Source organism: Brassica rapa, chromosome A07 (assembly GCF_000309985.2).
Source record: "Brassica rapa cultivar Chiifu-401-42 chromosome A07, CAAS_Brap_v3.01, whole genome shotgun sequence".
Lineage (NCBI taxonomy): Eukaryota > Viridiplantae > Streptophyta > Magnoliopsida > Brassicales > Brassicaceae > Brassica > Brassica rapa.
In genome coordinates this window covers 26,420,368-26,442,731 of record NC_024801.2, presented here as the reverse complement: position 1 = coordinate 26,442,731, position 22,364 = coordinate 26,420,368, and the positions used below count along the sequence as shown (strand labels likewise).

General features: G+C 34.4%; 5 protein-coding genes and 1 non-coding gene across 12 annotated transcripts; 4 read left to right on the top strand and 2 right to left on the bottom strand.

Annotated features, from left to right (window-relative positions):
- Window positions 1–297: 297 nt before the first annotated feature.
- Window positions 298–7,546, bottom strand: LOC103831932 (myb-related protein 306). The gene is made up of 4 exons (XM_009107880.3): window positions 7,349–7,546; window positions 1,900–7,306; window positions 1,676–1,805; window positions 298–1,400 (listed from the first exon to the last, which is right to left on the bottom strand). Exons 2-4 carry the CDS (start codon window positions 2,030–2,032, stop codon window positions 662–664), a joined length of 1,002 nt encoding a protein of 333 aa, XP_009106128.1. The 5' UTR covers window positions 2,033–7,306; window positions 7,349–7,546; the 3' UTR covers window positions 298–661.
- A 3,081-nt stretch (window positions 7,547–10,627) lies between these two features.
- Window positions 10,628–14,921, top strand: LOC103831929 (pentatricopeptide repeat-containing protein At1g74600, chloroplastic). The gene has a single exon (XM_033274755.1). The coding sequence runs from the start codon at window positions 12,220–12,222 to the stop codon at window positions 14,917–14,919; it is 2,700 nt and encodes an 899-aa protein (XP_033130646.1). The 5' UTR covers window positions 10,628–12,219; the 3' UTR covers window positions 14,920–14,921.
- LOC103831930 (glutathione S-transferase U10) lies at window positions 14,773–16,419 on the top strand. 2 transcript variants are annotated; one of them, XM_033274760.1, is made up of 3 exons: window positions 14,773–14,922; window positions 15,453–15,794; window positions 15,870–16,419. In XM_033274760.1, the coding sequence occupies exons 2-3, from the start codon at window positions 15,471–15,473 to the stop codon at window positions 16,242–16,244; spliced, it is 699 nt and encodes a 232-aa protein (XP_033130651.1). In that variant the 5' UTR covers window positions 14,773–14,922; window positions 15,453–15,470; the 3' UTR covers window positions 16,245–16,419. The 2 variants fall into 2 exon arrangements, with proteins under 2 accessions (XP_033130651.1, XP_009106127.1); XM_009107879.3 differs by lacking the exon at window positions 14,773–14,922 and having other exon boundaries at window positions 15,418–15,794.
- On the bottom strand, window positions 15,363–19,355 carry LOC103831928 (putative pentatricopeptide repeat-containing protein At1g74580). Its single transcript, XM_009107876.3, has 2 exons — window positions 16,554–19,355; window positions 15,363–16,230 (listed from the first exon to the last, which is right to left on the bottom strand). The coding sequence occupies exon 1, from the start codon at window positions 19,081–19,083 to the stop codon at window positions 16,792–16,794; it is 2,292 nt and encodes a 763-aa protein (XP_009106124.2). The 5' UTR covers window positions 19,084–19,355; the 3' UTR covers window positions 15,363–16,230; window positions 16,554–16,791.
- Window positions 19,336–19,416, top strand: TRNAL-AAG. The gene has a single exon. It is a non-coding gene; the product is annotated as a tRNA-Leu (tRNA).
- A 225-nt stretch (window positions 19,417–19,641) lies between these two features.
- LOC103831927 lies at window positions 19,642–22,356 on the top strand. 6 transcript variants are annotated; one of them, XM_018653358.2, is made up of 10 exons: window positions 19,642–20,051; window positions 20,667–20,837; window positions 20,954–21,018; window positions 21,099–21,139; window positions 21,231–21,319; window positions 21,406–21,519; window positions 21,592–21,669; window positions 21,758–21,823; window positions 21,903–21,980; window positions 22,067–22,356. In XM_018653358.2, exons 1-10 carry the CDS (start codon window positions 19,905–19,907, stop codon window positions 22,172–22,174), a joined length of 957 nt encoding a protein of 318 aa, XP_018508874.1. In that variant the 5' UTR covers window positions 19,642–19,904; the 3' UTR covers window positions 22,175–22,356. The 6 variants fall into 6 exon arrangements, with proteins under 6 accessions (XP_018508874.1, XP_033130650.1, XP_009106122.1 ...); XM_009107874.3 differs by having other exon boundaries at window positions 19,650–20,052; window positions 20,671–20,837; XM_033274757.1 differs by having other exon boundaries at window positions 19,652–20,050; window positions 20,659–20,837.
- Window positions 22,357–22,364: the final 8 nt, after the last annotated feature.

The following is a 22,364-nucleotide window of genomic DNA, read 5'->3' as shown; positions in this document are numbered from 1 at the left end:
TCATTTATTACAATCTAGTGAAAAAAATCAATATTTCCAAGAAACATATAATACTAGAAACGGAATGGAGTATGATAAACACATGGATCAAATATATTTGTTAATGATATAAAATTTCTTCAACGGTTCATGTAATAAAAGTTAACCATGAGTTAAACTTGACAAGTGACATAATTAGGACTATGTCATCAACAATAAAAATTGCTAGGTCGCATATTTCAATCCTGTGAAAATATTGCTGTTTTTAATAATAAAAAAAGAAACAATTATAATACTGATTTAATAACTAAACAAATCTATTAAAACAGGAAAACTTAGTTTATTGCACTATTTTTAACTTCAAATAGTAAATTACACAATTGACAGTTTTATTCTCATCGATCGACTTGACAACAAGCAAGCCATACAGTAAAATAAAACCTAACTAAAGTTCATAAAGGAGAATAATAATAAAAAGTAACCTATATAGTTTTTTTTTTCCTCTAACGAAGTTTTGGAATCTTTTGACCCGTAGCTTTTTCTCGGCCGTCACCATTTTATGATAAATACATCTCCCCCAAACAAGGTTCGAACTAGGGTGCAGAGAGCAACCTCATTATGGATGATAGGACGACCACTAGACTACCTACACTTGGTAGATCTATAGTGTTGCTCCATGTACCTAGAATACATCTTGATGGTTGTTATCAGTATTTTTACCCTGTAAAGACACATCAATAAGATCTTCTTGATCGTCATCACACTGGACCATGCCTTGATCATCAAATAACCATTTTTCGATCAAAGACAACGAGCTATGATCATCAATAGTTGCTTCCGTGTCAACGATTGGTTTGCTCTCACCTTTAAAAATACTTGTCTCCGTCATCAAATTTAACTTCTCATCAACTGATCCAGTTTCTGAGCTCGGTGAGAACAAAGCGTGTTTATCAAGAACGCCTCCTTCGCCAGTGCTCGAGCTCCGGTTGTTGGAGTATGATGAAGTGTAAGGTACTGAAGAAGATGAGCTTGTCCAGTTCTGTAGTAACTTAGATATGTTATCTGTGCTTGAGGCATAAGAAGCGGTGGCAGAATGATGATGAGGTTTTGGCGAGCCGAGATCAGGAGATATCGATGAAGTTGGTTGGTCAAGTGATAAGGCTTGGAACAAGGCTTGTTTGGCCATGTTGATGTCTGTTTGAAGCTTTTTCTCCCATTGTCCCTTGTTGGCGATTCTTTTGCTGTTGGTACATACGTTGTTGTTGTTGTTACAAGACGACATCTCTGTCATATCGGTGTTGTCTTCGTTGGTGATACCATTTTGACGCTGCAGCTGGAGTTTCTTTTTCAGATGAGTGTTCCAATAGTTCTTGATATCGTTGTCAGTCCTCTGAGGTAGATATGATGCTATGGCTGCCCATCTAATTTTAAAGACATATCCAGTTAAATCAAGAAAAGTTTGTAAGGAAACATTAATCGACAAATAAATAGATATATTGGAGATGAAAATAAATATAGTATTATGTTTTATAAACTTAGATCAGACCAGTTAAAAGTGAGTGGATTAATTCATGCTATAAGTTATATATACATTAACATGTGATTCATCGTATACATATTAGATTCTTTAACATATATCTTGTACACAATTTATTTATATAAACGGAGAATATTTAAATGAATAATTTTCAAATACCTGTTACCCAAAAGAGCTTGGAGGTGGATGATCGTTTTCTCTTCATGCTGAGTGAAATTTCCTCGTTTAATCCCGGGACGAAGGTAATTAGTCCATCTAAGTCTGCAACTCTTGCTACATCTTAGCAAACCTGAAAACATATATACATGTACATGTTTTTAGTTAATGTGTAAGCTAATAAGGATGGTTTAGTATAAATAAGAAAAAAAAATGAAGATAAAGACCGGTGTTTTTAGGAACAGATCTCCAGTTTCCAGGGCCATGTTGTTGGATATAAGAGACCAAGGTTATGTCTTCTTCTGGAGTCCATGGTCCTTTCTTCACCACTATCTTCTCGCAACAAGGTGGTCTACCCATATCCACACGGATACGCTCTTGATCGTCTCCTCTGTTTCTTTTGTTCTTCCCCTCTCTATTATATAGACTCAGGTATAGCGAGGTACAGTGTGTGTGTATAAGCTTATAGTAACTAGTAAAACTCCAAGATTGTCTTCTTCGTTTTGAAAGAGTCTTCGTTTTGATCCTCTTTGTTGTTGTTTGCTTGTTACAAGGGAGGTTTCAGCAAAGAGTTTGGATGTTAGAGAGAAAGACAAGCGTCTAGGTCACATGGGTCGTTTTTTGGATCTATATGCATTGAAATTAAGACACACCATACACATATTTAAACCGAATTGATCGCTAGCGCATGAATTACAGTTTTTTAAAGCCGATGAATTACAATTTTTATTATTTGTTTTCTTACAATTTTTTTTGTCTTTATCATCTGAAGTTCTGAACATATGAGAAACCTCATATTATAACTTTTATTTTTAACGTAACCTCTACAAGAAAAAAATATTGAAAAAAGAAAACAAATAAATCATCTACGTGGCTGCTGATCCCAATAAGAAGTCTTTTATTTAAGGGAAAAAAGATTAAGAGTCAATAGAGACAGCGAAGAGCATTTACTCATTTTCCTTTGCTTCTCTAAAAAGTCATCCCTTACTCTTCTATCTATGTCTCTCTCTTCACGTACGTGGCACTACCATTCAAAGGGTTGGCACTGCAGTTACGAGTATAGTTTATACCGATTATATAGGTGAGATTAAGATCATGTTTAATTAGTGTTGAGAATCATTCCTTCTCTTCACTATTTTCATCCTGAAATTAGTAGCCACTAGCCAGTAGTGTGCAAACTATAGAACTTTATACAGACTCAGTTCATCAGACGACTTTTATACTAACCCAAAAGCAGTCGAAACGACAAATACACAATATTTAACAAGTTGGGTTCCAAATCCAGATACCTAGGTTTCCCGTATCTTTTTTCGTATCTATTTCACCATCAAAGTTTAAAGATTACAAGTCAATTGTGGCATAATCGCAGTGCGGACATTTACGGAAGCGGATGGTTGTATTTTTAAGCGTTATTAAGAGACTTGTACGATTAATACACGGTGGCGAATCTAGCTTGTTAAGCATAGGGACACGTGCACCCACTAAAACTTGGAAATTTAATATTTTTTAATAAAGTTATAACCATATTATGTCTAAAATTTAGTTGTGCATCAATTATTTTATAACCAAATCCTCAGATTTTTCCTTTGTTACCATTTGTGAACCATAAAAAATCCTCTAGATTCACCCATGTTAGTACATCTGTTAAAAATTGTTGCATTTGAAAATATTTATAATTGGTTAACTACCGAATGCAATAGTGATTGAAGCAAAAAAGTGGAGTTTTGGTAATAGCTAAATTAACAATATTTATATTTTAGATAATTATAAAACTATTAAAAAACACATTATTATAATAATCATAAAATTTTATTATTATTTTTTTTTAAATAATTGAAAATATTTTTCGTTTAAAGTTTTATAATATATATTTTTAGTATTTCTATTATTTTAATTTTAATTTAATTATTTATCCTTCTATAACCGTCTGTAATCGCAAATACTAATTAGAATCAACTTTTAAATTTAAAAGCTTTAACACAATTTGAAACGATTTATAGTGTTTTCTGTAATTATTACAAAACGTCGGTAACCGTTACCATCCGCAAAAACTGTGTTTGTGGATGGTAATGGAGAAACTAGTGATGTCCTAAGACTCTACCTGATCAGATCATAAGAAGCTCGACCAGATCAATGAAATATCGGAATTATCCTCACTATATTAGAATCGAATTAGATACTCTTTTCACGTGTTTCTTTAATGAACTTGTGAGAATAAAAACTCTTACTTCAAGATCAAGATTATTAGACGTGGTTAATATATATTAAAAAATTGGGCGAATCCAGTTATAACCAAATTTTTGTTTCAAGTTGGAAGCCTATAAAACTTAACAAAATCTAACGTTGTAACTCACTGGAAGCTCTTCATCACTTCATTATAAGCCAACCTCCAAGTGATCATTTTCCCTTTCTTCTTTGAATATAAAGACAATAAATCTTCACTTGTTATAGGTCTTCTTTTTTATAGCTTTGCATGTTGAATGGTACGTATACTGTGTTTTCTGAAAATCATCCAATTAATACAGTGTAACGAAACTATATTTCAGACTTATGATAAGATTTTTATATTCTTGATTGCTGATATTATCCATTTTCTGTATTATCGCGCATTTACTTATATACTGAGTTTTCTTAAGATCAACCACTTGTAAATTCCGCCTCTGTTTATCCTTTCCAGCTCGAACAGATCACTGGACCAAACGTTGTTCGTTAATCTAATCGAATTTAATTGTGTTGGTTGCTTGTCCAAAGAATGGTTTAATAACGTCCACATTTACTCTTTGTTTAAAAGAAAGAAATGTTATTAACGTTTACTTTTCAATTGACAATTTATAGCACTACATCATTTGATGCCTAGGCGACATAAAAATTCAATGGTACGACAATTTATAGTTTAGTTACTGTTCTGTTTTAGTTTCTTTCAGCTTTAGTAATCTTCATTTAAGACGGTATATATATTGGTAATGGGGAAAAGTTAATTGGGATCGAAGTCCAAACTAGTCCTAAAATCTATGGAAAAGCTGAGTATTCATGCTGTTTAGAATGTCAGTCATCACCTTAAAAGTTATTCGTTCTGTTTTTTCCCTCCGCCTTTTAAAGATATATGTTTTGGTATTTTCACATATATTAAAAAAATACATTAATCATACATCATTTTTTAAAATGATCAAATTTCAATGTTTTTTAATCAATAGTTTTTCAATTAATTTTATTAAAATTTGTAATTTTTATTTAAAAAACATAAAAAATATATTTTTGTGAAACAAAATTTTTTTCTAAAATTTCTATCTTAATGAAACAGAGGATGTATCATGGTTCATGGTATAGTTTCCATATCGTCCAGAAGAAAACGCACAAATTCTCAGGATTCTCCAAAAAAGTATACGAAGAAAACTATTGTTTCATTTATTATACAAACTAACATAATCCGTTTTTTTCAAATAAGTGGTTTTATTTGCTTCGTGCTCCAATTCTAGACGTTTTAGTTCTCTATTGAATTTCTATTTTCAGATTTTTTTTTTCTCTTGTTCTTTGATTTGCATGGTTCAGGATATACTTTCCATGTCGTCTACGTCACAATGTAAAGTCTATTTTTGGCGACAACGATTCATTTTTAAACAGACACACATCATTTGATTTGTAACGAAATAAATGTACTTTGGTTCATTTAGATGATTTCTTACAATTTTGGTAGTTGAAGTATCAATCGTACAGCCACACAACCTAGAAATAATTAGTTAATTAGTTCACATGACTTCAAGCTGTGTTAACTTCATTATAAAAATTCAACAATTCATAGCCACGAATAAACTATTATGTGTACGAATGATAGCTAGATGTTGTCTTACATAATATCGAAGAGGTGAAACATCAATCCGTATCCAATCCATCTTTACAAAAATTATGGCACACGACAGTCATTAGTTGTCTGATTAAGAGTAGTCATATAAGGCGTAATTAATGAGTTTGCTTTTTTGACAAACATAAGAGCATGTTTAATGGGGGTTTTTAATGAAATATAAAAAAACGTTCTTAGATTTTGACTAAAAAAGTTAAAAACCGGTTCTTAAATAAATTAAAAACTAAGAGATGGTTTCTTATATTCTGCTAAGAATTTCATCCTAAGAACCCTCCATTAACCGTGCTCTAAGTGTAATAAAGTATGAGCAGGTCATATATTACAACTAAAAATGCTGACTCATGAGTGAACATGCTGAAACTTTTTAGCAGCCGGTTCGCAATAGTAATTTAGAGTTGAGTTGTTGTATGATCATGGCATGAGATGGGCACAGGTGGAAGGTCTAGAATAAACGTGAGATCAATGAAGTGAAAACGATGGATTATGCCCTTAATTGTAATTACCCTACTCTATTTAATTACATTATAAGTCTCCTATCAATTGTCGGGTATAAATTCTCTAACCTTTTGTAAAAGAAGAATAGCTAAAGTCTGTAGATATAGTTATTAATTAATACTACACATCTATTCCATTTCTAATACTAATGAGATAGATGTGTGATAGTAACAGACAAATAGCTATGAATACCGAAAAGATAGATACAATAGAAATTCTAGCCATAAAACATACTGACGAAATAGATACACAGAAATTTTGTTTCATACAAGTTACAACCTTGGTAAAAGTTTTTTTTTAACAGGAAATACCTTGGTAAAAACTTCAGTCGGCTTTGTTCAAAAAAAAAAATAAACTTCAGTCGGCAAATAAACCAATTATATTGGTCCACTATAACTTATAGCAAAGCCAATGTGCTAGCTAGCCTAGCAAATAGAAATAACAACGCTGGTTATTAATAGTTACAATCCCTATTTATTACATTTTTAGCTAACTTTTTGATCATTTGTTGGCTGGTTCATATCCACATGACCATTTTTTTTGTTGATATGTATAGTAAACTTATTTGACTGATATAGTATATGTATTCCATTTTCGGCGATCAACAACTTAAATTACGATCTAAAATCTAAATATCAATATCCTGGTTTATAGCTAGCAATATCTTCTATGTTAATCATTCAGGTCGATCCAAATTCAAATATGAAAATATTAGGGTTATAGATTGTTGTCATGTTCACTGTCTGTCTCATACTCTTATTATCTGTAGTCTAATTAATATATATGATGAATCTACTAAAACATATGGCAATAGTAGGCTAATAGTTTGCATAATAGCAATAGTATTCGTATCATTATTTGGATTCGAAGTCGAGCCTATTTAATACATGTTTTTTTTAGGAAAGGGTTTGCTAATACAATACATGTTGTTATACAAAATAAGACAGGCATACTTAATTCGATCAAGGTTCAACAACGTATTGTTCTTCTTTTTTGAATAAAGTTTACTCATTTGAGTTTCTCCAAAATAAAATTTTGAAGTTAATAAAAAGAAACCTTTAAATTCAACCAATTAAACTATCATATATGCACACCGTACTCTGATCAGTGATTTATCCTAGCAAAGATAAGAAAATGATAGCAAATTGGTGATCATTTGAGATAGATAAAATTTTAACACAAAACATGCCAGAACTTTCAAAACTGAAGATATTATTTAATAGATACATGTAAAAAAAATGCATAACGAGTCCACGCATGATCACATGTACATGCTATACCTTGTTTTTTTTTTTTTTTTTTTTTTTTTTTACATGCTATACCTTGTACGTGTTCGTTGATCGAATCAGACTCGTTTGTTTATGTGTTGTAATTGTGAAGATATATTTATTATTGAGACTAGTTAGGGTCATCTACACTACACACATTAAATCAAACTATTATTTTTTTATCAACAACCAAAATTTACAATTATAAAAGGACATTTCATAAACTTAAAGTATATTTTACAGTTTTTTTTAATTCAACAAGTTAACAAAAAATCACTTTAAGACCATAAATTATGGGAGAGCATATTAGATATTCATAGTGAATGCAATGTGTTTAACATGATTTTTTTTTTTTTGTAATCGGATAAGTATAGAAAGACCGAAATGATATTCCATTATATGAGAATTAGCAATTTTTTACATATATGTTTTAATGTATCGTTCACAATTTGCATTATACACATAATATAAGAGTTGAATGTAGGTGATAACACGACTGCAACATTAGTAGTAAGTGATCAACATTAGTAGGGATCTAAAATAAATTAAAATAACCTTCTTTATCCATTGCGCTCTATAAAACCATTGAACATATATGTTATTCTATACAAGTTACAAATAACATTGTGGGTTATAATATTTCTAAGTATATTTTACAGTTTTTTTTATTCAACTAGTTAACTGAAAAGCACTTTATGACACTAAATTCTGGGAGAGCATATTAGATATGCTTAGTGAATGCAATGTGTTTAACATGATTTTTTTTTTTTTTTTTGTAATCGGATAAGTATATATAGAAATACCGAAATGATGTTCCATTAGATGAGAATTAGCATTTTTTTACATATATGTTTTAATGTATCGTCCACAATTTGCATTATACACATAATATAAGAGTTGAATGTAGGTGATAACACGACTGCAACATTAGTAGCAAGTGATCAACATTAGTAGGGATCTAAAATAAAACCTTCTTTATCCATTGCGCTCTATAAAACCAGCTAACACTTGTCAAACTCAAGCACCAAATCATTATTTTTTTGGTCAAATAAGTCTCTTTTATTGTTGGAAGGGTAACTATTTAAATTATTATGTTAAAAACTATATAAATTATCAACTTTTTAAATATAAATTATAAACTAATGGTGTGCAAAATGCTTGAGCAAGTCCAAAGCAAATTAAATGTTAATTTGACACCCATACATGTCTTAACAAAAATATTTGAATATACCCCGTAACTCGCTGCCTACAAAACATTATATGAAATCAAATCAAATCATATGAAAGACAAAATATCTGTTTTGACTAATATTATAATTTTATATGAACTATACCGTCTATAAATGACAACAAACAATAGAATGTGGCTTATCTCCTATTGGTTCATACTGGTAGTCTAGTACTAGTGTACTACTGCCGTGTTATCATTGAGTTTAAAAATGCGAAAATGTGGGCAGAAAGATAGTTCAACATAATCGAAGTTTGTCCACATACATTTTAAATCCCGTATCTATTGAATTAGTAAATGGTAAAAGCAAATGCCTCACGAAACATGTGGTTTATGGATTTATGGTCCAATGTGGATGGATACGTACCAGAAGAGTCCAAAATAAAGTCCATATGTTTGTTTTTATTTTCAAACAATACTATAGTTGTTTTTGATTTGTGAGGACATGATATTGTATTACTGAGAACTCTTGCTAAAGCGCAAGCTTTTGGTATTTTCTACAGCTTAAAGTTTTTGGCGGTAACTTTGAAAATATAATAAGTAAAACAACTTGTTATTTGATTATATTTTTGATAAATATATAGAAATATCATAACTTTAAAAATTCAAAACGCACTAAAGACAGAAGCAAAATAAATTGTTGATGCATATGCTTTTTCATCTTGTTTAACTAATTTTTTTTATGGAAGTCCTTGATCCAATAGTCAAATATTCGGAAGCTTTTATCTCAAATTTACGGTTTCGTTAATTGCAAAATGTTTTTCTAGTATGTCACTTGGGTTCGAATCCCGGCTACTGTATAATTAAAAAAAAATGTTTTTCTAGTAAGCAAAAAGAATTTTCTTGCACATTAATTGATATAAAGTTTATAACAAAATTTCGTAATGTGGTAGGCAGAGTTGTTTCTGTGCTCTCGATTAGTGCAAAAGGTTATATATGGTGAACATATTTTATAGGTAAAACCATTCATTATGAATTTATAAATTGTAAAAAGAAATGCATAATATAATTTATTGTTTTTAAATTTATTCATTATAGTCATCTATATATTTCAGATTAACGAATCATTTACAATAAAACCATGATATTATTTCTTGATCCAAAATATCTATTCGATCATACTTGTTGAAAATATAAACTTTACCTTTAACAAAAAGTCGGATTAGAAAACTAGTATTCAACCTATTTGTTTTAATCTTCTAATTCTATGATAGTTGACTACATTTTCATACATCCAAGAATCGCAATGAAAGTTATATATGTTTATAAATATGCTTTTTATTTTATTAGTCATATAAAATCATAGGAAAAAATTGACCCTTTTGAATATTATTTAAATTTTTTCAATAATAAAATATTATATAAGTATAATAAAACTATATAATATTAGGAATTTTCTGATATATAAATTACAATTAAAAAATAATATATATAAAAAGGTGTATTCACTATTGAGTCTTGGATATATTAAATAGAAAGAAATTGACCTATTGAAAGAGGCCTCCGAAGTCCATGTCGGCTGAATGCATGGCATGCGATTAATCTACGTAGCACGTTGGATGATCGAACTCACCAAACTTTTGTCTGTGGTATAACATCAGAATCCACAGGAGATGGATACTTCTTTTTTCTTGTTTTATTCAGTTGCAATTTTTTTTTCTTGTCAGCTTTCAGTTGCAGTTACAAAAAAAAAAATTGAAAGAAGAAAATAATGAATTATTGCAGAAAATTATATTCAAGTTTTTAAGTATGCAAGAAATTTCTATAGATCAAAGATCTGAATGAAAATACATCCTAAATACGTGAGAAGTGTCTTCTTTTTGGAATAAGTGAATTTGAATTTTCTATAAGTATTGTTATAATTTTTTCAATAAACCAGCTACATATTCATGAGAAGGTGGATAGTGGACCACATTTCTCAGCTGATTTTTTTTGGGGGGGGGGGGGGGGGGGGGGGGGGAGTATTCTAGGTCTACGGAAAGACCTAGACTAATCTCTAAAAAAGTGGATCTTAATCTTATCAAACATTTAATTTTATCGAACATTTACTTTGGAGAAGAAAAGTTTAAAGATACTCTTCTTGAGGCAGGAGTGCCCCTTTCAACCTCCACAGATTTACTTGGGAGAAGAAAAGTTTCTTGCAATAAGTTGTAGAGTTCTTGAGCAACAAGAGAAAGATACTCTTCTTGAGGCAGGAGTGCCCCCTTCAACCTCCACAAATTTGTTTACTTGTTTGGCTCCTCTGAAATCCGAATAATAAATTTTGAAAAATCTGAAATAGAATCGTGTGAATAAAAAAAGACAGTTATCTTGATAGTTTATATATTGGAAATTTATTAGAAGATAATTGAAAGATCTCTTTTCTAAGAGATTTTCATATAAAACTGAACTTCAGGGAATATTTCTTAGTAACTCTCTAGAAGCTAAAGTTAGACTTGTGTCATAGTTGTATTTAAAATGTAAATATATTCTAAGGAAACTTAAAGACTGATGAACTCATAAACCCTAATTAATTAGAACCCATGAAAACTGATGAACTCTTAATAAAATTATCAAATTGTTTATATTCTAATAAAAGGTTATCTTTGTTTTCAAAAGTTTTTTTTTTGACATGTGTAGGAGTTTTTTTTTCAAAAAGATTAAATTTTTCAAAAGTTAATTAGGTGTTTTCCTACACCATGTGTAATAATTTTTTCAAAAATATTTAAATTATATTTAAAAATAAAATGTTATTCATATTGTAGATTTTATTATTTTCTTACTAATACTTTAATATAAATTTTATTTAATTAAACATAAAACTAAGATAAAAATAATTTTGTTTATTTTAAATTAGATTTAAGAATATATATGTATATATTTAAAATTGTAATCTTAGATATATTTTTTATCTATTTTTTGGTTTAATATATTAAATCAAATTTTAAAAAAATCTAATATGAAAATGGTATAATTATCAAAAATTAAAACTAAACTAAATTAATAAAATTTCTATATATATACGGATATATAAAAGAAACTAATGATATTACGATTAAAATTTTGAAAATTTTAATAATAAAAATTGTATATTATAAAAATTAGAATTACATAGTATTTCGAATTTGTAATGTTATATTTGAATATATTTATTTTAATGATGATGTATGAATTCTTAGCATATTTTAAAAAAATTACCAAAATTTTAAATTAATATTAAATGTAATGTATGAATTATTATCATCTTTTTTAAAAGTTTATCAAAAATATAAATCAATATTAAATATAATTGTTGATTTCATATTTAACCATAAACCAAGTCATCAATTTTAATAACTGTCATTTTTTGTGAGAATAATTGTAAAGACAACATGTGATAAATCATTTATCAAATAATGTTTCAGAGGATCAAACCATCCCACAGTTATCGGACCCTCTTGTACGGGGGTATCAGGCTCACATTTCTACCGGAGAAAGAAAACCAAACTAAAAAAGATGGAAAATTTAAAAAGAAATGTCGAGACCAGACACTGAACCCGTGCCTTTTCAGACCAGTACCTGAAGCTAGCGCCATAGACCAACTCAGCCATGTTGACTTTTTGCAATTCAAAAACGCAATAAAGTTTGAGAATGATGCCTATTTTGACCAGTGTCATTCGCCTTGTCTTGCTTCTTCTCTTACACCTGTTACTGTTAGTCTAACCTCAATGAACTGATAATGAACTGTCTAGCGAATGAAAGCTTAAACCTTTTAAAAATCTCACCTTTTTCTTCTTCCCCCTCTGCTTACAGACTACTCTCTTCCGTCTCCAATCTCCGAAACCCATCTCTCCTTTCCACCAAAGACTGTACCTTTTCAACTCCTTTTAACCCTTTTCACTTCTTCAATGATCATCAAACAAGCTCAAGCCTTTGTACACTCCAAACAACCAGAATCCTACAGGGCCACTTGCTCAGACGATATCTATTACCGTTCGATGCTTTCCTTACGAAATCACTGCTCAGTTGGTACTCGAAGTCGGGTTCCATGGCTGATGCAGCTAAGTTGTTCGACACAATTCCTCAACCAGATGTTATCTCTTGTAATATCATGATCTCTGGTTATAGACAGTGTAAACTGTTCGAAGAGTCGTGGAGGTTCTTCTGTAAGATGCATTTCTTGGGTTTTGAGGCGAATGAGATAAGTTATGGGTCTGTGCTGTCGGCTTGTACTGCTCTACAGGCTCCTCTGTTGAGTGAGCTTGTGTTTTGTCATGCAGTAAAGATGGGTTATTTCTTGTATGAAGTTGTTCAGTCTGCTTTAATTGACTCCTTCTCGAAGAGTTTTAGATTTAGGGATGCTTATAAGGTGTTCCGTGAGACTTTATCTCCTAATGTGTATTGTTGGAACACTATGATAGCAGGAGCACTTAGAAATCAAGACTATGGTTCTGTTTTCGATCTTTTCTATGAGATGTGTGGTGGAGTTCAGAGACCTGATAGTTATATATATTCCACTGTTTTGGCTGCGTGTGCTTCCCTTGAGAAGCTTAGGTTCGGGAAAGCGGTTCAAGCTCGGGTGATCAAATGCGGAGCAGAAGATGTGTTTGTGAACACTACGATCGTTGATTTGTATGCCAAGTGTGGGCATATGGCTGAAGCTAGGGAAGTGTTCTCCCGTATCCCCAACCCTAGTGTTGTCTCTTGGACAGTTATGCTGTCTGGTTTCACAAAGAGTGATGATGCTATCTCCGCTCTTGAAATATTCAAGGAAATGATACGTTCAGGTGTTGAGATTAGCAGATGTACTGTGACCAGTGTAGTTTCTGCTTGTGGAGGGCCTTTTATGGTCTCTGAAGCAAGCCAGGTCCATGCTTGGGTCTTAAAGAGTGAATTCTATCTCGATTCTTCAGTGGCTGCCTCCTTGATTAGTATGTACTCAAAGAGAGGAGATATTCATCTCTCTGAAGATGTTTTCAAGGGTTTGGATGATGTTCAGAGGCCAAATGTTGTAAACGTAATGGTCTCTTCACTTTCGCAGAATAAGAAGCCTGGTAAAGCAATAAGACTGTTTACTAGAATGCTTCAGGAGGGTTTGAGACCCGATGAGTTTAGTGTATGCACTTTGTTAAGTGTATTAGATAGTTTGAATTTAGGTAACCAGATTCATAGCTACATTCTCAAAAGTGGGTTAATCCTGGATCTCACTGTTGGAAGCTCTCTTTTTACAATGTACTCCAAGTGTGGTAGTTTGGAAGAGTCTTTTAGTTTATTCCAGGAGATACCTGTTAAAGACAATGCTTGCTGGGCTTCTATGATATCTGGTTACAATGAGTACGGTCATCTTAAGGAAGCTATTGGACTATTCGGTGAGATGTTGTCTGATGGGACTAGTCCTGATGAGAGTACTCTATCCGCTGTTCTAACTGTGTGCGCTTCTCTTCCTTCTCTGCCAAGAAGTAAAGAAATACATGGGTACGCGTTAAGAGCTGGTATTGACAAAGGGATGCCTCTTGGTTCCGCATTAGTAAACACCTATTCAAAATGCGGCTCACTAAAGTTAGCTAGACAGGTCTATGATAGGCTCCCTGAAATGGATCCAGTTTCATGCTCATCGTTAATCTCAGGATATTCACAGCACGGTTTAATCCAGGATGGCTTCTTCCTGTTTCGTGATATGGTCATGTCTGGTTTTACCATGGACTCCTTTGCAGTTTCATCCATTCTTAAAGCCGCTGCTCTCTCAGACGCATCATCTCTCGGAGCTCAGGTTCATGCCTACATCACAAAGATTGGATTGTGCACAGAGCCTTCCGTGGGGAGTTCACTACTGACAATGTATTCGAAATTTGGAAGCATTGAGGACTGCTGTAAAGCATTCAACCAGATCAATGGTCCGGACTTAATCGCATGGACTGCGCTGATTGCAAGTTTTGCGCAACATGGAAAGGGTACTGAAGCGTTACAAGTGTTTAATCTCATGAAGGAAAAAGGAATCAAGCCTGATAAAGTGACTTTCGTAGGAGTCTTGTCCGCTTGTAGTCATGGTGGTTTGGTCGAAGAAGCTTATATCCATCTAAACTCGATGGTAAAAGACTACGGTATCGAACCTGAGAACCGCCATTATGCATGCATGGTCGATGCTTTGGGGAGGTCAGGAAGACTTAAAGAAGCTGAGAGTTTTATCACCAATATGCCTATTAAAGCAGACGCTTTGGTCTGGGGAACATTGCTTGCTGCTTGCAGACTTCACGAGGATGTTGAACTCGGAAAGCTAGCTGCTAAAAAGGCTATAGAGCTAGAGCCGTCAGATGCTGCAGCGTATGTTTCACTCTCGAACATCCTTGCAGAGGTTGGTGAATGGGAAGAAGTGGAGGAAACTCGGAAGCTGATGAAAGGAAAAGGTGTAGAGAAGGAACCAGGGTGGAGTTCTCTCTGACATGTAAGCTTTGGTGATGCATTTGAATACAGTCCAAGATAATTCAAATATTAAACTCTTTGCACTTGTTCCATCCATCTTGAAGATAAAGTGATAACTATGAAATAAACAAATCCTTAATTTAAAAGTTTGCAGGTCCTATCTATTGGAAAAATTCAAATTCAAAGTCAAAACTCTTATCTTAAATTTCTATAAAGAGTTCATTCAAAAAAAAAAAAAAAATCTATAGAGTTTGAGAAAGGATGCACAAATCAGAATCCACAAGAAGATGATACTTGACTATAGTTAGATAGATGATATTTTGGTTTTCGTTATCCTTTACTCGTTTGGTTGCTACTTTACAAGACTTTGTCTTGCTATTCTTGAATGAAAGTATTCATTGACAAAAAAAAAAGATAGATGATATTTTACATTAAGAATTTTGATAATTTTCTATTTAATCATTGGTTTTCAAGTTTTCCTTTTTTATATTTTAAGAGTTTTCTTTTTCTACAAAGTTGTATCCCTAAATAAAGGGTTTCATATGATTAAAGAATTGATAAAGAGAGGGGATGGAGGAAAAGAAGAGCAAAGTGATATTACATGGGATGTGGGCAAGCACATACTCCAAGAGGGTCGAGATCGCCCTTAAACTCAAGGGCATATCCTACGAGTACGTTGAAGAAGATTTAAAGAACAAGACAGAGTCTCTGATTCAACTCAACCCTGTTCTCAAGAAGATTCCTCTTCTTGTCCATGATGGTAAGCCAGTGGCTGATACACAAGTGATTCTTGACTACATCGATGAAACCTGGAAGAACTCTCCTCGTTTCTACCATGAGGATCCTTATGAAAGGGCCCAGGTTCGGTTCTGGGTCAGCTACATAAACCAGCAGGTATTTTCCCGGATCTATTCTCTCATCAGATTGATAAGGTTACTGTAGAAAAATGACTGTTTTCTCTTGTAGCAGGTGTTTGACGTCGTGGCTCGAGTACTGTATCAAAAGGGCGAAGCTGCAACAAGGTCTGTGGAAGTGGCTAGAGAGAGATTCAGAGTTCTCGAAGAGGGACTCAAGAAGCATTTCCCGAATAAAATCATCAGAGAGAATGATGATGTAGGGCTTTTGGACATCACCATCATCGCTAGTTTTGGAGTCCACAAAGTTTTTCATGAATCAATAGGTGTAGAGATCATTGATCCAGTGAACACTCCAACTTTATACAACTGGATAGAGCAGCTGCAAAAGCTGCCTGTGATCAAAGAAGTTGAAGTGCCACATGATAGGTTGGTGACCTTTCTCCAGAAATATAGACAAGAGCATCTCCAGCAGGCTGCAAACGCGTAACGAGATCAAAATATTGGTCTAAAGATTTAAATGTCCCAGAGGAGAATAGATTAAGAATAAGAGAGATTATCGTTTGAAAGTACAAAAAATAAGCCCCTGTGACATCCATTTATGGACTTATAGCAGCTACTAATGTATGAGAGTGAAACTAAATAAAGCGTTTGTGGTATCTCCATGCTCAATTGCCACTTAAAACACATTGGTGTTATTTTGTTTTTCATTTTAGTTATATAAGCTCTACTCCATAAAGATTTAACCAACTAATCACTCATTACAAAAAGGGTCTAGTATCAGAAATTTTACACATACCTCGTGCAGCTTCTCACAGTCACTACAGCTTCTTTCACACTGGTGCCAAGCATCACCATAAAGGGAAAGAAGAAATGGAACCAAAGCAGATAACTTCTTTCTCCGAGTATCCATACAGAACCAAAAATAAAACTGAATCCAACTTGAGGCATTAGCTACTTAGCCCAGTGGTTGAGTTACCAACTTGGGGCATTAGCTACTTAGCCCAGTGGTTGAGTTACAAGCCACTGCATCAGATTCATACGGCTACAACTGTGAACCCCTTTTTCTTGCGTAGCCTTTTATCTCTAAGGCCATCAAAAAGAAGTTCGTAAGCATAATACGTAATACACCCCTTCTTCAACAGATCCTCCAAGACAAGCTTAGGAGCAGCCACCTCCCTTTTGTCAATATCAAAAATAGTGTTCACAGCCTCAGGTACCACCCCTTTCTGAACCATCCGATGGATAATACCAGCAGCCTCAAAAACTCTATCCTCCACACAAAGACAGTTTATCACACGTCCAAGCGTTGTGAGCGATGGAACAAACCCATCTTCCATCATCCTCATCAAAAACCTGTACCCCAAATCAACATTTCCCGTTTTGCAATAACCATCAACCATAACCCGGTACGTGTATCCATCAGGAACAAGACAACGACCAACCATCTCTCGGAAAAGCTTTTCGGCCATAGCAACATTTAACTTCTCAGTGTAAGCACGGATGATGATGTTATACGTCGCCGTTGAGCTTGAGACTTTGTGAATCTCTTCCATCTCCCGGAGTAGCTTGTACGCTCTATCCAAGTCTCCGTTTTTGCAGAATCCATCGATCAACGTTCCAAACGTAACCGCGTCTGGCTCCACACTCTTCCTTCTCATTTCCTCAAGCAACCCCAAGGCTTCATCTAGTTTCTTGTATCTGCATAGACTCTCCAGAAGTATATTAAACGTGAATACGTTAGGACCACAACCTTTCTCCACCATCGTTTTATACGTTTCCATCACATCTTCGTACTTGGACGTCTTGCAGAGACCGTTCAACAAAGAGTTGTAAGTATACACGTCAGGAACAACGCCATTGTCTATCATAACATCCAACATCTCAAGCGCCCTTTCCATTTTCAGCTCTGTAGAGTAACCATGAATCAAGATATTGAACGTAAAAACGTCAGGAAAGTACCCTTTGGAGATCATGACTTTAACAAGACCATCAGCATCATTAACACATCCCATCTTGCACAATCCATTCACGAGTATGTTAAAAGTCTGCACCTCGGGGATCAAACCCTTCTCAGACATTTCAGTCGCTAGCTGAGCAGCCTCCAGAATCAAACCATGCTTGGCCAACCCTTTGATCAGCGTGTTGTAAAGAATCACATTAGGCTTTATTCCTTTCCCTAAGGCCTCGTTAAACAAGGCTAAAGCACGGTTCGTTTCGCCTTCGTGACACAGTCCTTCAATCAATGAGCGGTATGTAAACTCATCAGGCGCAAAGCCGTTGAAAACAGCGTTACCTAGAATCTTTTCCGCAAGCTGCACCGTTCCACTTTTACAATAGCCAGCTATTAACGTGTTATATGTAAAACCATCAGGCTCAAGCCCTTGGTTCACCATCTTCCCTAAGTAAAACTCCGCCTCCTGAAACTTGGCACTCTTGCATAAACCACATATCAGATTGTTATACGTGACAACATCAGGCTTTGGTCCATTCTCTATAAGACAACCCACCGTACGAACAGCAGAATCAACCTCACCTCTCTGACAAAGCCCTAGGATATAAAAATTATAAGTAAACAGATTCGGTAAAACCCCTCTTTTAATAACTTTCTCCAACAGCTTCTCACACTCCTCAACATCTCCCTTCTTGCAAAGAACGTGCATAACCTTATTAAACGCACTAACGCAAAGAGAAACATTTGCTCCAAGCATCTTTCCAAACAACTCAAACGCCTCCACCTTAAAATCCCCCTCGTAAAACCCACCAACCACCGTGCAATACGCAACCGCACTCACCTCACACCCCTGAGAAGACATGTTACCAAGAAGCCTCAACGCAGCGTGAGGCCTACCCGTTTTACAAAACGACTTCATCCTAATCGTAAACGAGTACACATCAGGCGTTATCCCTCTGTCCTTCATCCTCATATACACCTTGTGCGCTTGATCAAAGTACCCACCATCAACCAACACACTCATGATAGCGTTGTAAGAGAAAACCGTCGGCTCACAGTCATAAAAATCCATCCTTTCGAAGACATTAACAGCTTCTTGAACTCTCCCTCTCTTACCGTAGCTTTTCATTACACCGACGTAGACACCTTCGAGCATATGGTTGCCGATGTTCCGCCGCAGATCAACTAAAACTTGCTCCATGGCGTCGAATTTACCGTAAAGGCCGAGCTTTTCAATCACGCTGCGGTAGGTGGACAGAGTGTGCTTGAAAGTTTCCTCCTTTTTCATCGAGTTGAAGATCTGTAACGCTTTCATTGGGTCTCTCTGGCATTTTATAACCGCAGCTACGTGCCTCGGAAGCAGAGGAGGGTTCATTAGGAGATTGGTAAGCTAACGAAAAAAACAAATTGGAGGAGATAGATTGAGGGATTTGGAAACAGAAGAACAGGCAGATTGCATATGGTTTTGTATCGATTGGGATGAAGAAAGCAATTACAATCGATGGAATGTAAGAATGTTCATAAGTACTGCTTCTCTGACGGACCTTCAACGGGTACTCAAGGAAGACAGGAGACGAGAGAGCAAAGGAAAAGACTTAGGTTTTGTTGTGTCACTGTTGAACAACAAGTTGATATGGCCGAGTTGGTCTAAGGCGCCAGATTAAGGTTCTGGTCCGAAAGGGCGTGGGTTCAAATCCCACTGTCAACATTTACTTTTTTGTTTTTCTCTTTTCTTTTTTTTGTTTTTCACGTATTATTCCATTTCTTAGAGCAATAAACGATTTCATCAAGCCATGTTCCTCAATGATAATCTATCTATCTTATGTCGATTAAGGATTAACTTAAAATCATCTTAATCCTATAGTAGCCTTCATGAAGCTAGAGGCTCTGTCTTCACGTAACAAAGTTCAACATTTTATTTTCGTTGTGAAAATATAATTTTCGATTGCAAAATCAGTGAAGTAATATTTCAAAAGTAATAAATCAGTGTTAGGATTATATGTTTTTCAGTGGTATTCACAATTTAGAAGAAAAACAATTTTTTTGTATAAATATAATAATGGACTTTAAAATATATTTTTTACAAACGTTAAGTTGAGTGAAAAAGCCCACGCCAGGCCTACTAACGATGATAATGGCGAAAGTGGTGAAAATAGAAAAATGGAGTTTCTGGGAGATGAATGAACAAAAGTGGAAATGGCGACAGCGACGACGTCTTCAATTAGGTCACCACAGAACTGGAGAACCGTTGTGTTATTCTGGACAATCTCTCTCACTGTCTTCTACTCTCTCTTCCAAATGGGTCTTCGAAACTCGCCACCCACTCCATCATCATTATCATCAGGTAAAATCAATTTTTTAGTTTCGTAAATGTCGTTTAATTAATATTCGAAATTAAACACCTTTTTATATCCTCAGATGACTTCGATGATGTTTTGATTTTTTTTAATTACACGATCTGATTATTTAGTTAGTTAGTTAGTTAGTTAAAAAACTCTTTCTCGCCTTGTGTGTTGTGTTTATACATTTGAGTTGTCTTAAACTGAAGATGGATGTTGACTCGCTAACAGAAGCAAGTCACCAGCACCAGACGTAAAGATCTAGTTTTTATTTTATATTTTATATACAAACAAATGTGTCTGTTTCTTGAGTCCAACTTGATGTCTAGAAATCAAATGGGTACTTAAAATCACCATTTTTTATTATGTTTATCTTAACCCTAAGGAACGATCAACACGTTTCTTGTTGATTGAAACCAAGTGTATGTTTCCAGAAGCTTCAAATGCAGAGAGAGTGAATATCTGTGCTAAAACCATTGCTTGATCTTTGGGAACTAGGACCTTTGTTATGTGTTTTTATTAATAATATCCTTTTTTAGTTTATCTATCTACTTAGTTGGAACTTGAGATAGTTAGTTGGAACTTGGAAGGTCGTTTATCTTTGTGCTGTTATGATCTTTCAGATCCTATTGTCACGTATGCGGAACAAAGCACGAGGTTGTATGATAAAATGGAACGCGATTTACAGGAAAATGGTCCCAAGTTCCTTAAACAAGGCGAGACATCTCAGTCATTGTCACTTTCAGATCTCTTCACACTCAAGGATGGGATTATATTACCTGTCCTAAAGGTAGAATGTAACATCTTTACTTAAAACCATTATTCTAATGTATATGTAGCTCGATATATAGCTAAATGTACCGTATAAGTTGATTCTATAAAATGTTTAGTTTTACTCGTGTATAGGTTGCGAATCCCCCTGTGCGAGCTAATGTGTTACATCTCAGCACAGATTACGCTGTCCCTGTCTCGTGAGTGTGTATCTTTCCCCCTTATACTCAATCCAAATCTTTTGCTGCTGAGTTAAAGGTCTTCCTTATATGTATTGCAGGGAAGTGGTGAAGAGTGTGTTCAGCCCTTACTTTGAAAACAGTAAGTCAGTAAGCCTCCCACAATTTCTTTTCAACACATTTTGGAAAACTAAGTAGCAGATATATCATTTTGTCCTTTTTTTTTAAATCAGCCATCTGGTATCAAGACTCTGACATGTACCACTTCAGCATGTTTCATGCGTCTCATCACATTGTCTCTGTTCCAGCTACCGAAGATGAGGTCTTCCTTTCACTTTGATCTTCTAGCAGGAACAATAATAACCTTGTGAAGATCATAGTCGCTGAGATTGTCTTTGATGTGATCAGGTTGAAGCAGAAGCAGCTGCTGTTAAGGCAGTTGCTAGCAAGCTCTGCCCTTTGGAGATTGTATTGGATAGAGTTCTCTTAACCTCAACAGGTGTTCTTCTTGGATGCTGGAAGGTAATTTTTGTTTCTTTCAACTTTTGCCTCAACAACCGAGTCATCTTTATAGCCTGTGTTATCTTTCACCAGGTTAATTCTGGAGATGATCCCATAACCATTCGTTCAAAATTGAGATCCGTGCTTCCACGTGCACCGGAGAAGCAACTTGTAATATCTATATCATGAACTACATATACACATTCATCTCTCATGACACGAACCATTGGTCTGATACTTGTGTTGGTTTGTGTTTCAGTACGATGCGGCAATTCTCCATACATCATTAGCAAGGCTGCTTGGTCCTCCTATATCTCCAACTGAGGCAAGTTTCCTTTTGTTTTTGTTTCCTTGTTGAATTCATTGGCAAGGCTGACTTGACTTAGTGATTGTTACTTATGTAGCAGGCTGGTTCTGGGGACCATCTCCAAGTTCTTCACGAACTGGTCACAAAACTAAACAACCAAATCCGAGGATTCAAGGTATAAAGCTCATAAAAACAGAAGCTTTCTTGACCATAGATGCCTACACAAGAATAACTGATAAATCTTTTACATTGGTGATATAGGCATTAGTATCAGAGCTATGGTATGTAGAAGAGTTTGATCTTCTGGCGCTTGCATTGGGAGGAAGAATGAAGGTTCGATCGTTCCCACTTGGCTGCACAAAGAGCTAATATTTTCTTACCGGATTCTGTTTTTACTTTTTTGAGTAATAAGATATCTGATGGTATCTTTTAACATCAAAACCATTATGTCATGTTCATGTGTATATATTCTTCAACTTCTGGCACATTGCTTTTATATATTTGTTTAGTCAAGAGAAAATATTATATTCAAGTGAAACCATCTACATACATCAAATTT